At 36.9% G+C, this 16,519-nt stretch overlaps 2 protein-coding genes across 3 annotated transcripts; one reads left to right on the forward strand and one right to left on the reverse strand.

Annotated features, from left to right (window-relative positions):
* Window positions 1-1,794: 1,794 nt before the first annotated feature.
* On the reverse strand, window positions 1,795-6,038 carry LOC138597057 (uncharacterized). 2 transcript variants are annotated; one of them, XM_069668575.1, is made up of 11 exons: window positions 5,977-6,038; window positions 5,088-5,423; window positions 4,812-4,913; window positions 4,636-4,689; window positions 2,947-3,006; window positions 2,782-2,808; window positions 2,445-2,633; window positions 2,303-2,350; window positions 2,171-2,227; window positions 2,038-2,064; window positions 1,795-1,950 (listed from the first exon to the last, which is right to left on the reverse strand). In XM_069668575.1, the coding sequence occupies exons 1-11, from the start codon at window positions 6,035-6,037 to the stop codon at window positions 1,892-1,894; spliced, it is 1,020 nt and encodes a 339-aa protein (XP_069524676.1). In that variant the 5' UTR covers window position 6,038; the 3' UTR covers window positions 1,795-1,891. The 2 variants fall into 2 exon arrangements, with proteins under 2 accessions (XP_069524676.1, XP_069524677.1); XM_069668576.1 differs by lacking the exon at window positions 4,812-4,913.
* Window positions 6,039-7,411: 1,373 nt separating this feature from the next.
* Window positions 7,412-14,978, forward strand: LOC138597468 (P2X purinoceptor 5-like). Its single transcript, XM_069669062.1, has 12 exons — window positions 7,412-7,536; window positions 8,213-8,363; window positions 8,912-8,983; window positions 11,171-11,246; window positions 11,616-11,709; window positions 11,971-12,051; window positions 12,123-12,264; window positions 13,049-13,179; window positions 13,301-13,394; window positions 13,942-14,007; window positions 14,105-14,187; window positions 14,903-14,978. Exons 1-12 carry the CDS (start codon window positions 7,412-7,414, stop codon window positions 14,976-14,978), a joined length of 1,191 nt encoding a protein of 396 aa, XP_069525163.1.
* The last annotated feature ends 1,541 nt before the right edge of the window (window positions 14,979-16,519 follow it).

The following is a 16,519-nucleotide window of genomic DNA, read 5'->3' on the forward strand; positions in this document are numbered from 1 at the left end:
ACATAAATACATACTTTCATGAACAACAGAGGTAAAAAAACAGGAATGTTGAAATATGAAAGAAATAATAAACTTGACCTTTGGCAAACCTCATTTCAGTCCTCAGTATTCCCTCGCTCTTCAATGTTGAAGACTCCTTGGATTTTTCTCCCTGAACGCTGAAGACCAGCTGATTCATTTGGGCCAGCATAAAGCTACACAGCACAGTAAGACTAAAACAAACAAAAAAAAAAAACAGAAATGAGCCTCATTGCCTTCAAAAAGCAAGAAAAGTGAAATGTTTTAGTTTCTCACTGAAAAGGAGTGTTACGAAAAATAGAGCCTTTCTGAAGATGTTGTTTCAGCTCAACTTGGACCCAGTAGGTTATAATTCCATCTTCTGTCTGAAAGATTCAACCACATCAGTTTTATTTTGTTAAAAAAGTACCACATACTAAACCTGCCTGGGAGGTCATTTATAAACCTTTACCATAGACTGGGCACCACAATCAGTGAATGGAAAGCTGAAAGTGACGGCCTCATTGGATCTTTTTTGGGGTTTACAATTGGTGCTGTGACTGGAAGGGATCCAGACTGTATCCAGGTCCAGAGGGGGGACTGTTGCATTCTGAGGAATGGTAATAATGAACCCATCTTTCTTGCAGAAAAGATTTCTTGATACCAGTGGATACTCGTTTTTGTTCACCCCTGTAGAAAACACACTGAGAATTATTGATAAAACTGAATTCTGAAATGTTATGTCATGTTTTTATCTGTAGCTACACTTAGAGTTACCGCCATTAGTTTTCCTTTCACAGATGACAGGTATTGTCCCAACAATTTCAAGCCTTCCCTTGTCTGCATGTGCCATGATGACAACAGTCAGATGTGTAATATATTTCTATAGAACAAAGTGGTAAAAGAAGAACAGATGAGAATATATATTTAAAAAAAACTTGTATATATCTGGACAGAATTCAACAGAAAGAGAAACTCAAGAGACATCAGCTTACTTGTCTTCTTACGAAACACCCATGAGAAGTGATTGTTAAGATAATGAAGGTGTCAGTTTCACTGAGGAAGTAGTGGCACTGTTCTGCTACAGCGATGGCTTGGTAATATCCATTGTGTTCATCTGTTTAAATTTTGGTAACAAACAAGAGCCAACACACACATTAAGGCTTGGGGGCAACATCAGTTATATATACTTTTGTCTCTGACTTACCTTGAACATAAATGGTGAAGGGAAGATCAGCAAATTGCACCTTTGATATGTAAACAGACATGAACCCATCATGACATGTTGATGCATTTCTATTGATAGTGCTATGAACTACTGCTTGAAATTGTTCAGAAACAGCATAGGTTTCACATCTCACAAGGAGGAGCGATAATGAAATGATTGCCAACAAAATGAAGTCTGAATTGTTAGCGGCCATCTTTGGTTAATGACACAATGACAGGCGGAGCAGCTGCTTCTCATTTAGCTTAATTGGCACAACTTACAAGAGAGTCAACTCAGAAATTCACTGTCACTCTGAAGGTCCTGTGTATTTAAATTAGCTGGTGTCCACTGCCTTTCCAATGCTTGTATGTGCTTCCTCCCATTGTTCATAAAGTCATGCAGGTGAACAAGAAACTATAAACTGTCTGTAGGTTTAAGTGTGTTTTAACTATTTTACCTTTCACTGGCATAAAAACACATTGTAAATACAACGGCATCTCTAATTAAGCACACTTGTACAGATTTTTTTTTGTATGTGATGATATTTATTATTTTTTTCCAAAACAACAACTTACTTACATACTTGTATAGATTGTGAAGGCAGTGACATAAAATGAAAGCATACAATAAAAAATACAAGAAGACATGCACCAAACATGCAGCTGTTTAAAAGGCGTCCTCTGTTCTTTACATCTGGTGCAGCTGCTCTGTGCTCCTGTTGTAAATCGGGTTTTTGTATTCACAATCTGAGAAGGAAAGAACAGAAGTAGAAGCAGATCAGTGCACAGTATCATATCATCCCGAACAGGCCCACAGATTAAGTCAGAACTCACTGTCTTTGGCTTTCTTCTTTCCCAAACCTGCAGCAAAACAAAAGTTTTGTAGTAAATAATAAATAAGTACTTTTCACATAAGGCTATCATTCTCACATTATTCTGACAGATAATACAGATGGAATTTAAATACCTCTGTTTTGGTTCTCTGCCTGAGTTGCTTGTTGCTGGCTGAATTCATCACGGTTAACTGTGTATGAAAATATTTCAGTTAGATATCTGACTGCAATGAAATGATGTAACATAATCAAAGATGTTCAGTTACCATAATAATGTCGACTGAAGCTTGCTTGGCGTAATCTGTTGAAGAGTTCTGAAAAGTGAGAGAAGAATGAATAACTCCAGTTTCTCATGATAAGATGATAAGAGTCACCAGTATTGCAATAATTATTTTGAATGTTAAGCACCTCTGTGAAATCTCTGTTTTGTTCTCTGACTTTCCATCCTCACAAAGTTAAACTGGTTCAAGTTTGGATAAATCCCACATGTGCTTTGGCTGGGTTGAGTGGTTTCAGGATCAGGCACAACTTCTGGTAGAGGGCACCGATTTCTGCTGTGGTCTCCCTGCTGGTTGGCTGGGTCCTGGTCGTCATTTTCTGACGTTAAAAAGGATTCATAAAGAAAGCATTGACACAAACGTTTGAGATGTTTAAGGTGGGATACAATGACATTAGCTTTCTAAGAATGTGAATCAACAGATGACATGGAAATTAAGGTTTAAAAGGAAGAGCTTTGTAAACGTACCATAGACAATATTATGGTTGTATGCTCCTGTAGGAAAGGAAAAACATGACACTAAGTGACTTGAGTCTTTCAATAAACAGATGATAAAACAAAAAAAGTAATATTGCTTGTATTTGTCTCACAAGTGACTGTGTCTGTGCTGGTGATGTAATTTAGAATAATTACCTCTCTGCTGTTCATCTTCTGGTGCTCTGCCTGTTTCTGCAGGTGGAGCACTGGCACCTGCTGTGTAACATTATTTAAAGAAACTTTGAGGAACAGTTTTGCGTTTTGGAAAAAGGATTGTTTTCTCTTGTCAAGAGTTCACTTAGAAGATGAATAACACTATAATACACGGCAAGATGGTGGTGCACGTACATGCAGCGGCTCAGCACTCTCTGTATCACACCGTACTGCGCCACCTTGAACAACAGGGGGCATATGCATGGCTCCTGTTTGTGGACTACAGCTCTGCCTTTAACACCATCTTACCCAGCAGACTATTCTCCAAGATGTCCAACCTGGGCGTACAGTATCTGCCTCTGTATACAGGACTTCTTAACAAACCGGCCACAGTCAGTCAAGATGGGCCCGCATCTCTCCTGCACTCTAACACAGGAGCCCTGCAAGGCTGTGTGCTGAGCCTGTTCCTCTACTCTCTGTACACTAATGACTGTTTTCCTTCTCATAACATCAACACAACAGTTAAGTTCACAGATGACACGACCGTGTTGGGACTGATCACCAAAGGTGACGAGTCTGCCTCCAGAGAGGAGGTACAGAGGCTGACAGAGTAGTGCACAGAAATTAATCTGACTCTTACTATCAAAAAAACTAAAGAACTCATATTGACTTCAGGAAGAAGCAGGATGTCTATTCACCACTGCACATCAACGGGGAGAGGGTGTCCAGCTTCAAATTCCTGGGCACACACATTTCAGAGGACCTTTTTATACCATGTTTTTTTTTTACTGCATATGTTGGTAATGAGTGTATGGGAAAAAAAGTTTGAATACGTTTGTGTAATGTGTGTATGTGTGTATGAATGTAAGCATCTATTTATTACCTATTTTACTTTCATATATGTTTGAGTCCGGTACTTGAAGTGCATCTGAATTCCGTTGTATAATTTGTACAATGACAATAAAGAATCTTATCTTATCTTATCTTCTCTTCTCTTAATGGCTCTCTCACAGACTCTCATGTAAATATGAGGCCTAGCTAGCAATCAGTTAGTGCAAAGATCAGAAAAGCTAGCCTGGCTGCGTCCAAATTTCAATTTTGTTTTTTGAATATATTAAAAAATATATATAATGTATAAGTTCATGTCAATAAGTTTTAGAGGTCGGCCTATCAGTTAGATTTAATTTAACCTTGACAGACACATAGCTCCCGTAGCTGATGGCCCTGTAGTCCTATCACTATTACACATCAATTTCATTGGTGTTAAAAATGGATTTCATTTAGATGTTACTGCCAGTAATTGTGGCTTGGCAGCCATTTTGCAAAAGAGTTCTTTGACACTTGTGGGATCTGTCATTGCTGTCAAAACTCCTTGATATTGTAGTAAAGTAGAACTACATGAACGTTAATTAAACTAGGTTTCTTCTAATTGCTGTCCTCTTACCCAATTAAGTTATAACTTTTAATAAGTTTAAGATGCCTTGATTAGGCTACTGGCGAGGGAATCATTATGAAACTTCAAGGCTCAGTGGGCTGCAGGGGCTACAATGATGAAAAATAAGTGTTAGTTATGCTAAGTTCATGAAATAATAAAACACCTAGACAAGTTTCATACAAATTAAAGGTCAGGGTTGGACAATGAAAGTGGCCAATCCTCGAACAATACCAAGTAAATCCTGAAATAATTCTTACCCGTAGCACCTGCAGGATTGTTCATATAGTCATGTTCTGTCTTCTTACAATCACCTGAAATACACAAAGTGTCGATGAATAAAACACTCATCCATCCATCCATTTTTTTTTTTTAATGAAATATCAAAACCAACACTTCTCCTCAAATGAGAGTGCCACACTTGGCAGGTACTCACATATGCACTTCATGCAGAAGTAACAGCCCACACTCAGCAGCATGAAAACAGCCGCTCCCACACAGATGTAAATCAGAAGCTTCATGTCTTTGCTAAGTGTACCTGCACGGAAACTTGTGGTTTAACAGGAAACTCTAACACATTTGCTTGTCCGCTCTTATGTGTCTGGCCTACAAGGTTTGTGACCATGGAAATGAAGAAGCCGCATGTCACTGCAGAAGTTTCTGTTCAAGATAGAGAGCATCACCTTGAATTCTTATACAGAATTATTCTTACCTTTTTCAGCAGTCAAATCCACTTGAAGGCAGTCCTGTTCCCACTTACAGAGATAACACCCCAGGTCAGAGCTTTTAAGCCCATCGATGCGGATGGAGAAGTTACCTTCTGAGCCCTGGTTTGGGAAGGCTTTAACCCGGCCATCTCTGGGGTCCAGGAACTTAATACGACCATCAGAAGTGAGGTTTACAAAGTCCTCTTCAGGAGTTTGGGCCCATGAGACCTGGGTGACATTACTTGTTCTCAGGTTGCAAGGGAGGAGCACAGAGGAACCAAGCAGAGCACTGAGTCTGTGCCTCTCACAAACCTGTGAATACCACTCACAAGAATTCTGACCTTAACAGTAAAAGAGAAAAACAAGGAGTTTAATGCTTGGGTCACTTTACTCGCATATCCAAGAGTACTACCGTAGAACCGTAGAAACACTTCTTCCTCATAACTTGAAATATTCAAACATTTTGTCTGGAAACCTTTAAATTAATGATCGAGAATACATTTGATAAATTGCAACTATAAAGTTACAATTAAGAGTAAATATAAAGACCAATTATGGAAATTTATAAAATCTAAAAATGACATAAGACATGAAAAAACATATGACACCAAATGTGATGAAAATGCGTAACAATGATGTGAATCCAACCACAGACTCTCAGTTTGTTTTAAAGGAGAAACATACAGTATAAGATCTAGGCTACATTATATTTACCATGTTTTATAATTTAACATAACAATATAAAAGCAGTTTGGCTAAAGTTTCATATTGAAAGTCAACCACATAACTTCAAATAAAAATCAAATTTACTGAAAAACAAAGTATTAATGTCATATTATTTACTAAACATTTCAAACTAATTAATTTAATTCTCTATTTCACAAAAGGTCTTACCATTTGAAGACACACATGTGAAGCACAGTGCTAAAAGGAAAATCAACCTGTCTGCATTCATTGTCAACATCTTGTGCACTGTCACCAGCAACGTGGTAACATTTTCACATAAGCATCATGGAGCAAAACCACAAGACCCTCAGTCACAGAGGTGTTTCACTTTCTTTCCTTTTCACACAAATAACAGCAACATTTTTTACAAAACAGATTTTTTTTCAAACTCTATGTTGATCAGGCCTAACATTACATTCTCATTTAATTTAATTCTTATTTATCATTATGAACATGAAGCTAAAATGCTATGTTCGTGCTGTGTGACTTCCTCCTCCAGACCACTTCCTGTAGAGGGAAATAAAAGAGAATGCAGAAGTTCGCCATCACCTCGGCTCACTTAGGCAAAAGAAGCACAGTGAGATTTTATTTCAACCTTACGTCAGCTCTTTTTTCTTGATACACTGTGATAACTGTTTCAATCTAAATTTCATATGATTACTTATAATTCTAATCAAACAGAAATATTAACATAATACTCAATATTCAATAAACACGCACATACATGCATATACATATTTGTGTACAAATAAAATGTATATTTTAATTTCAAAGTCCTATAGCTAAGACAGTTGCTATAGCACCACCATCAGGATTATTAGCTCACATAGTTAAGGACTGTTGGCATTGGACAGGGCCTATTCGCAAATTGTGGTTTATTTTCATGCTCTGAAAGGCAGATTTCGTGGTAGGAAGAAAAGGAAGAAGTAGAAGTAGAAGTAGAGGAAGAAGAACGTTGGCAAAAACAAGAGGGACTGACAGCTGAGCTGCCCGGCCCATAATCATGATATAGAAAGGTCAATTTCTATAAATGTATAACCTGCATATTTACTGAATGTAGCCTACTTACTTTCCACCACTGTACGTTTGTTTAGCCACATGAAGTCTACTTTGTGTTTCGTACAAAATCTTAGCCAGCAAATAGTCTTACGAGGTAAATGATAAGCATTGATGAGCATGTGGCCTGCTGACATTAGCCTTTAGCCTTAAGCTCATTGGATCACTGTGGATCATGTAACTCCGATTTTTGTATAGCCTAGTTGTTTTTCTTTCCATCAGTTGAAATCAATGCCTTTGAACCATCATGATGCAAAACCTATCCAGGATAGGCCAAACGCTGCCACATGTCACAATCTAGACATACAAAAAATATTATTTTGAAAATTCTGACTTTATAGCCTGCTGTTGACTTGATGCTGATGGTTCGCGGTAGGTATGGGGGATGGGAAAGATGAGGGGTGAGCAGTAGGGGGAGCGCGTGTCCGTCTCCCGCAGGCTGTTTACGGTGAGCGGCTGCACTGAAAGTCTCCGCTGGCTGTGAGTGGATCATCATGCCCCTCATTATGCGCTCACTCCAAGTGTCCTGTGCGCAGGCAGCTGCAGGATGGCCTCGAACTTTTTCCTCTCCTTATTTGACTACAAAACGGAAAAGTATATTGTCGCCAAAAATAAGAGAGTTGGGGTTTTGTACAGACTTATTCAGTTATCTATCATCGGTTACATCATTGGGTAAGTGAATTAAAGTTTGTCATTGGCTCATTCCATATGTTATATAGGCAGACTATTTACTACTCTTGACCTTGACAAGTATTCAAAATTAAATATCAAAATGTAGCCTATGTCTGTATGTGAGTAGTTTATGTTGGCCCGAATGGCAATGTAGGTTACAAACATCAATCTTAAATCTTGATGTAGCATCTCACATATTAATGGCTGATCATATTGACTGTTTAATATACCACATCCACAATATTCAATTCACAGATGACTATGCTGATGATTCCAAGGCTATATAGATTGGAGTTAGTGCGATATAGGGCAAATGAGGTTAACTTGTTAGACAAGGTATTGTTTGGGAGGGGGGCTGTGCCCTGCAGCAAAACCTATTAAAATAATTAGCTTTACCTAGTAAGATAAATGGATTAACATAGAACGATTCAAAAACAGAAGCCACACCTTGCCAAATAATTAACAATGAAAACAATATAAAATCATGTCAGAGTTTAAAATTAAAAAAATTCTAATTACACTTAACAAATGATATACTTTTAACTCAGTGTAAGAATATTATACAAGTAGTCATACCATAAATTATGAAACATACCTTTAATAAGAACAAATTAATCTATTTTTAGATTTACCTTAAAGCTACATTGTAGTTTAATGTTTTTGCTTTCACCCACAGGTGGGTTTTCATAAGCAAAAAAGGCTACCAGGAGACAGATGAGGCCATCCAGAGTTCAGTCATTACAAAACTAAAGGGAGTCTCAGTGACGAACACCTCTGAGTCTGGTCTGCTGGTTTGGGGACCTGAGGACTATGTCATCCCACCACAGGTTTTACACATGACCATGTCTTTCATTGCACATTAAGAGGGGGTACAAGGCATCCACATGTTATTGACATTTAAGATTACATTTTTCCAGCATTGGTTGTTGTCTTGCTGCTGTCTTATGTTCGCTTAAATTAATGCATGTAAAAGAATGGTGGAGGTCGCAAATACAGATGGTAAGAGGGGCAGTTTGACTTTGTGCGAAGAGTTATAACAAGATTGACACCAATCTCAACTTTGAAGCTACAGCCAGCAGGCATTTAGCTTAGCTTAGCATAAAGAAAGGCTTACTTTTTGGATAGAATGTTACAACAGGCAAGCAAAACCTCTAGGGGAAGCAGGTCAAACACATTTGAACAGATAGGATCCAGGTTGAAATCAACATAGAACTGGTTACTGAAAGAAAAGGAGCATAGTTGCAACACTCACAATGTATCAAATGAGTTTTGGAATAGTGTCTGGGGCACTTTACTAAGAGGGAAAGGTCAGCAGGCATGAAGAGTCAAAATATTAGCGTAATGGTAAAATGTCAGATGTTTTCTCTACATACAGGGTGAAGCTGTTCTGTTTGTTGTGACAAATTTCTTAGAGACTCCAAACCAGAAGCTGGGATACTGTGCTGAGGTAAGAACATCAGTAATATTCAGTTATTTTAGGTGTTTACACCCAAATGCACTTTTACATTTGACTAAAAGTTGGAGGAATCTCAGATCTTTTGTAACAATCACATGAGTGAGTGAGAAAAGTGCACGATGAGTACCCCCATGTTTCATAGATACTTGATTATTTTGTTGACAGTTGGTATTCCAGATCATGTTCCATTTACTATCCAAAAATACTTATACTTATATTCAATATTTTTTTATAATTCTGTTGTTATTTGGCCATATTTTTACTTACCATTTCAGATGTCCAGCCTATTGTCATGGTAGTCATCAAGAGGCCCACAATAAATTTAGAGACAAACATGTTATTTGTTTACCTTGAGGACACTTAAGTGTTTTCTGTAGTGAGTATGGGCTTGCTTGAGGGCATGTTGTGCTGTGTAGATACTGTTTACTGTTTGAGAATAAGACCAGCTGTGTTTGTTGTAAGATAACTTTATTTACTCTTGACTGTTTGACGTAGAGAGCTGCAAATACTCCAAGCAGCACTCAAGTTCAGTGAAAAACATCATGATAAAATACCCCTCAATCTGATCTTTTGTCTTTTCAGTGAAATACAGGTTAAAGTCTGTTATCTCTCTATACTGTTGTGTAGGGATAACATTCAATTGAACCAATCGACTTACAGTAGCGCCAGATATCTGTGCAATTTTTTTTCAATGTCAGGCTAGAGAAGACTCATACAGAGACAAGCTTGAAAACTAACCATCAGTGTATGCACATGTTTTATGGTAGCACAGCCATCAAAGCCGTAAGAACACTTGCTTGCATATTTTTCACAGTGCTTCATCATAACAAAAGTCTATTAACAAAGGCAGACACCTCCCTCGTCTCTTCACGAGTGTGTGTGTGTGTGTGTGTGTGTGTGTGTGTGTCTGTGTGTGTGTGAATTATTCTCTCTCGCTATATCTGTAGCTAGCAAAATTCAGAAGGTCGCTGGTATGTAAACTCAACCTCTTTTGGTCTCCTGCCTCACTGCAACAGCCAAGAGGTGTAGCCAGTGCAAGAACTACACAGCCATAAAAAACTGCTCTTGTATACATTTCAGCTGTCAGTGGCCCTGTTGCTAAAAGACACAGGGGCACCAATACTGAGTCTTTGAGATAATGTCTCATCAGTTATGTAAAGGGAACATTCATACTCCTTACACACAGAAACCACATTGTTTCAAATACAGTTCAAGCTGACCTTATGGTTAAATGTCTTAGTATATGTTTAGCCATTTAATATGTTAAATACTCATGGTAAGTAATATTTGAGTCAATATTGTAAAGTCATTATTTACTTCCTTGTTTGTGCATATATTACCATAAATATAAAGAAAATAATTATACCGTAAAATACCATTACACAATGTTACAATGTCATTAAGCAGACGCTTTTGTCCAAAGTGACAGTACATCTGAGAATTAATACAACACAAGCAAGGATCAAGACAGGAGGGAACAACGTCAGTGGGTGCCAACAAACGTGCCACAAGCTTCAAGTGCGATCGGACACAGGTGCCGACAAGCAGTTCATACATGCAATGCACAGAGGGGTGTAGAAAACAGGAAGTAGATCATGCACAGCTGGGATTTAAAAAAAAAAAAAAAAAATTGGGAAAACTTGTAAAATGATCCAACCTTACATTAGAATTTAAGACAGCTGTTAACACCAATTCTAAGATAGTAAGTTAAGTAAGTCAAATGTTCTGTATGAAATACTTGGCATCCACATCCAGAAACATAATTACCATATAACAATAAATATATTGTAACCACACCACAACTGTTATGACAAAGACAGAGGTGAACAATATAGTTTGGATAACTACAGAGCTATTTGATGAACGATAAAAACACCAACAGCCAATTAAAATGCAGCTTCCTCTTTTATGTATGATTATTGATGGCATTTAGGAAAAACACCTTAGACACCTAGATTCTTAAAATGTGACAGCTCAAAAAGATGCATTAGCCTACCATGTTTAGTATAACTGCTATTGTTCTCGCTTTCAGGAAGGTGTTACAATCTCAGTGCATCAAATTGGCTTCTAGAATCAGTCAAGCACCCTTCTAAAGCACTTTTCATATGAAAAGATTTGTTGGAGACAAAAAAAAAGATCTTTTTCAGTTAAATGTTTCTTAATCCTGTTTGTTCTCAGAGCCCAAAAGTCCTAGATGGCCTCTGTGGAAATGATGATGACTGTGAAGAGGGAAAGATGGTAGTGGCTGGTAACGGTAAGAAAGAAATATAATGACTTTACATTGCCTTTATACAGTATAAGTCAGCCTAGTGTCATTGAATTCAGTCTCAGTGAAACAAGTTTAAATATATTCTTTGTTTCATGGTATTTTATTAGTAAGAGAAAATGAGTGCATTATGTGTGATTAAAAAGGAAAAAGTAATTCAAGTTGTTTGATCCCAGTAATCCCAGTAATTTGTTTCTGTTTATTCAAATATATGTACATCTCATTCTGAAATAGTTGCAGAATTTCTTTTTTAAATGATTAAGTATCAACCTCATCATTTTGACAGAAATTCTAAAGTATGTTTTTTCAACTTTTGATAGGATTGAAGCCTTAACATTTTCTTCTGTTTTCCTAAAGGAATCATGAGTGGCCGATGCTTGAGAAAAGATCATTCCACTGGTACCTGTGAAATATACGGCTGGTGTCCCATTGAAAGAAAGTTCAAACCACAGTAAGCAGCAATTGTTAATTATATTTTCTTTACTGTAATGTGTTTTATAAATATATAGACAAAACCCTGTTGGAAACATATTAAACTGTATATTGGCACAGAAGAGATAAAACAGCAATCCTGATAATGTATTTTTCTTTGATGAACATTTCCATCCGACAATAAAAATATGTCAGTTGAGGTGCTTAGTTTACATAGTTCTTTGGACAAATACATCAGCACAAGAAGTCAAACCCCAAGAAAAACTTTTCTTTGTTTTAGAGGACCTCTGCTGGCAAATGCTGAAAACTTTACCATCTACATCAAGAATTTCATCCTATTTCCAAAGTTTGCATTTTCAAAGTAAGTCAACACTCACCATTACCCCGCCATGAGTGCAATCATACCCACTCTGAAAGTTTCTTAACCCTCAGGTCAAACGTTCTTGAAACAACTGATGACTCCTATTTGAAAAAATGCCGATATGATGAGGAGCTGCACCCCTACTGCCCCATCTTTCGCCTTGGAGACATCACGAGGCGAGCAGGATACAACTTCATCGACATGGCCACATTTGTAAGTATTATAATTTCTGCTGCACATAGTTAACTGTTGGTGATAGATACAGACCTTTAAACTACAACATTACTTAATTTACATTCATTGAGAGTCAAATATTTTACTGGGATATACGAGAGAAAAAAAACAGCCATTATTATTTATTTATACATATGATTTTTTGGAAAAAGAAAACTGTGGTAATTGATTGCAAGTTATTGCCATCAGAAGAGAAATATGTAGGTCGGTGCATAATTTTTTTTTTTTTTTTTTTTAAAGATTATTTTTTTGGCCTTTTGGCTTTATTTTTATAGGACAGCTGAAGATAGACAGGAAATGTTGGGAGTAGAGAGTGGGGGATGACATGCACAAACGATCGGCAGACCGGGAGCCGAACCTGCGATCAGTACGACGAGGACTGTAGCCTCTGTACATGGGGCGCCTGCTCTACCGACTGAGCTAAACAGCACCCCCGGTGCATAATTTTTACATTACAAGTATTAGGATACACTTCAGTTGAGTTATTTATAATTATTTGGGCTAATGTCCACCACATTAATTTGGCCTAAACACTGGCAGTGAGTTAATGAGGAAATGCAAAGGAAAGACAACAAAATGTAGGTTAAATTTGATTTAAATGTTCTTATATAATCATTAAACGAGGATAAATGTGCACATGTCCAATGGCCCTGTAGGACTGTTATGGGCAGATGTGTACACAGGGCAGCAGACTGTTTACCATGATGAATTAATGTAATTTAGGAGCCACATTCAGTGTGATCAAATCAGTTTTGTTTTTCAGGGTGGCTCCATTGGCATAATGATAGAGTGGGACTGTGATCTTGATAAAGGCTACTCTAGCTGCCATCCAGTTTACCACTTTACCCGTCTTGACGTCAGTGTCACGAACACAACCATCGGATTTAACTTCAGGTGAGATTCACTGTCGATGCTGTCTTATCTATTATTTGCACATTTGCATATCTTGTTTTCTTCCACATACACTGATCTTTGTTTACAAATGTTAATTTATTTTCTCTTATTTTTCCAACAGACACAGTCGGTATTTCAAAAATGCGGCTGGTGAGAGCTATCGATCTCTATTTAAAGTTTATGGTGTCCGGTTTAACATCCTGGTACATGGAAAGGTAGGTGTAGTGATAGAAGTCATTACATACTGCCAACTGTACAATAGTGCCAACCAGCAGAGGCCAATAACATCTGGCATTTCTATGCTTAACAGACACTTTTATTGTTTTAATTCGACAGTGGGGTATTGGTCGAAGAAGAAACACCTTGTTTGATGTATGTTTAAAGAGTTTGCTATAGTAGTTTACATATATGTGATCGACCCATGTTTCTTCAGATTACATTTCAAACATTACAGTAAGGAAAGAATAATGGGAAAATGCATGCAAAATCCTATGCCCAGCCATGAGCTCTGTAATGAGATATCTGCACATGAATGCAGAATGTGTAAGCATCGGACAATATTTTGCTATTGGAGGTGTCCTGGTTTAAATTTGGAGACTGTTTGTAGTCTGTCCAGTATTGACCAATCACATTAAGGCAGGTAGAGGTTGTATGATGGAAAAAGTGTGGTGACCAAAAGAGATGAAAAGCATTGGCCAAAGTCCTTTGATTCTTATTTTAAAGATTTTCTTGTGTTTCTGCTGTATTCCTACTTATTCAAAGGCTGGGAGGTTCAGCATCGTCCCAACAGCCATCAATGTTGCAGCAGGCCTGGCTTTGATGGGAGCTGTAAGTACCATTCATAAAACGTTATTTAGAAAATAAATATTTCTTATATTTTGCAAGGTGTTAAAGTCCCATTGCTAAATAATCTTTCATTTAACAGGGAGCTTTCTTCTGTGACATGGTCCTCCTCTACCTAATGAAGAAGGGCGACTCTTATAGAGAGAGGAAGTTTGAAGGATCCAGGTATGAAAAGCAATACTCAAATACGTAATGATGTAATAAGTGATGAGATCCGACCAGGCTCGAGTTTTAATCCTGTTGAAACATTGTGATGACAAATCAGCACAGAAGTTTTGCATCATGTTAATGCTTAATATAGCCGACATAAAATGCTATATTGTTGACTTGTTTTGTGATGTTGATGGAAATGTTCAGTATGTAAAGTGAACACAAACACACACATACTTACATAAAGTTTTCACTATCATGATGGAAAGGGATGAGCACTGTTTCTATATCTGTAGTTAAACAGTTGAATAACATATTTGAAGTTTGGTGCTGCCATTGTGAAGCTCCTCCTTAGAAAAACAATTATAACTGTAACATTGTATTTGATGAAAGCAAAACAGCTTGCAGTCCTACCTACTTTCTACACTTATACAGCATTATAGGTCCTTTTCAATAACACATCACAATTTATTTTCCACATCATGCAGGGATAAATCCATCAATCACTAATTTTGATATATTCCTTTAAAGGATGGCTTTTAAATATTTTTTACAAATGAACTCTTCTTATAAAGTTTTATTTCTCTTTTTTTGTTGCAATAAACTCTATAATATGTAATTTAATAAAATGTTAGGCCTGCCTCGACTAGTGTATTTCTGGTATGGCTAATCTGCAAAAAGCTTCTTATTTTCTACTTATTTGAAACCACAATCTGTCTTTCTTCTACAGAGATAAGACATCGACATCTGAAGACAACAGTGCTGACACAAAGGATGCAATGGAGCAGGAGAATCTGAAACTTTAGCCTTTTAATGCATGCAATGAGTTTTATTACAATAATAATATAAATAGTATGCAATACCGAGGTGGAGCTCTTGTCAGATAAGGCATCATCTTAAAAAAAGTAATTTGGTAGAATTTGTCAGTTTTAAGATGCTGCCATATTTCTCTATTGTATGAACTCTTGAGTTTAAAACAGTAATTAAAAAAAATCATCAGGAGATGAACTATTAACTTAATACCCGATTAAGCGGTACAAATACTGTGTAAGCTCATAGGAATGTAAGGTTATCTGACACTGAAGCTCAAGTTGTGTAACTTTTTAAGTTTTTAGTTTTCACTAAAATAACGTACATATATTTTTTGTGGAAAATATTGGTGAAAATCAGCCGGATATCAAGAACTAAGGTATAATATTTGTAATTATGTCTTATGTTCTTAATCAAATAAATTGAAGGTGCATATTTTTTAAAGGAAATACAGATGATCATTATTGTGTACGTGTAAAGGTTTGTAACTCACAGTGACACAGACACAGGGATAGAGACCCCGATATACTGAGTATTATGAGGTTTATTTAGACAGCACTGTGGGCTGTTACACAGTACATATTAATTTTAAATGTCATTGTTTAGACAAAATGTCTACAAGGAGGCCACTAACAGTGGCAAAGTGTTTATGCCGCATGGTTTTTCACCTTTCTCTGAGAGGGAGAGTAATTTAGGTTTATAGAAATGGGCATTAAACTATATGAGGCCACAGGATAACATGCTAGGTCTTTTAAATCAAAAGCAAATTACAACATTCGGACACAATTCTCGCTTGTACAAGGAAATTCCAGTCCACAAAAAGGACTTTATCAGTGACAAATATCCCCTATAAAAGTAATATAAAATAACACTGATTTAGCATCAGTTTCCCCTCAACATATTTGTGTTTTCATATTTGTAGTTCATCATTTATGTCATTTTGATTCAGAAGAAATCTCTGCTTGTATGCTCAAATAAAAATTCAGAAAAGAAACATGATGTGGCGAACTTAATGGGTTGTGATTTTACTGTTTTTTTATAATAAACGAGAAGTGTTGGTGTTGCATTACAGAAGTGGAAGCACCTGAAGCTGACGTAACAAAGCATCCTCACAGTCGACATACATATAAAATATGCTGAAACATGCTGAAGCATCTTATGATGAACAGTGGCCAAATAGCTGTGCGACAGCTTTTGTAGTGGTTGACTTTAGCGTGACTTTAACAGTTTATATTTATATATATAAATTGAATAAATTACACAGTTTAATCATGAAACTGTTGAGCGAAACTCTTGACCCTGTGCCAGCTCCAGCCTCGATCAGCTGTAAGCACTCTGAATTGCTCTATATATGAATGGTGCTTTATAAATAAACTCGCCTTGTTTATCATGTATCAGGCACATTAGTGGCCTAGTACAGTGACAGCCTTTTCAAGATTCTTATACAAATAACTTGATCCATAAATCCATTCATCTACTGTCTGATGTTGACAGCAGTGTAGCTTTACATAACTTATGATTTTAACAAATGATGATC

The sequence above is a fragment of the Semicossyphus pulcher genome, unplaced genomic scaffold (genome assembly GCF_022749685.1).
Source record: "Semicossyphus pulcher isolate SPU_LCO1_2020_fin unplaced genomic scaffold, fSemPul1.0.p SCAF_19, whole genome shotgun sequence".
In the NCBI taxonomy this organism is placed as follows: domain Eukaryota; kingdom Metazoa; phylum Chordata; class Actinopteri; order Labriformes; family Labridae; genus Semicossyphus; species Semicossyphus pulcher.

Bases quoted from the DNA above. Each gene is read 5' to 3' on its own strand.
- LOC138597057 (XM_069668575.1), bottom strand. From the start codon at position 6,037: ATGAATGCAGACAGGTTGATTTTCCTTTTAGCACTGTGCTTCACATGT. The intron at 4,914-5,087 runs GTAAGAATAATT...GTTTCCGTGCAG, and splicing joins GGATTTGACTGCTGAAAAAG to GTACACTTAGCAAAGACATG. The intron at 2,228-2,302 runs GTAACTGAACAT...TTTCATACACAG, and splicing joins CTTCAGTCGACATTATTATG to TTAACCGTGATGAATTCAGC.
- LOC138597468 (XM_069669062.1), top strand. From the start codon at position 7,412: ATGGCCTCGAACTTTTTCCTCTCCTTATTTGACTACAAAACGGAAAAG. The intron at 12,265-13,048 runs GTAAGTATTATA...TTTGTTTTTCAG, and splicing joins TCATCGACATGGCCACATTT to GGTGGCTCCATTGGCATAAT. The intron at 14,188-14,902 runs GTATGAAAAGCA...TTTCTTCTACAG, and splicing joins AGGAAGTTTGAAGGATCCAG to AGATAAGACATCGACATCTG.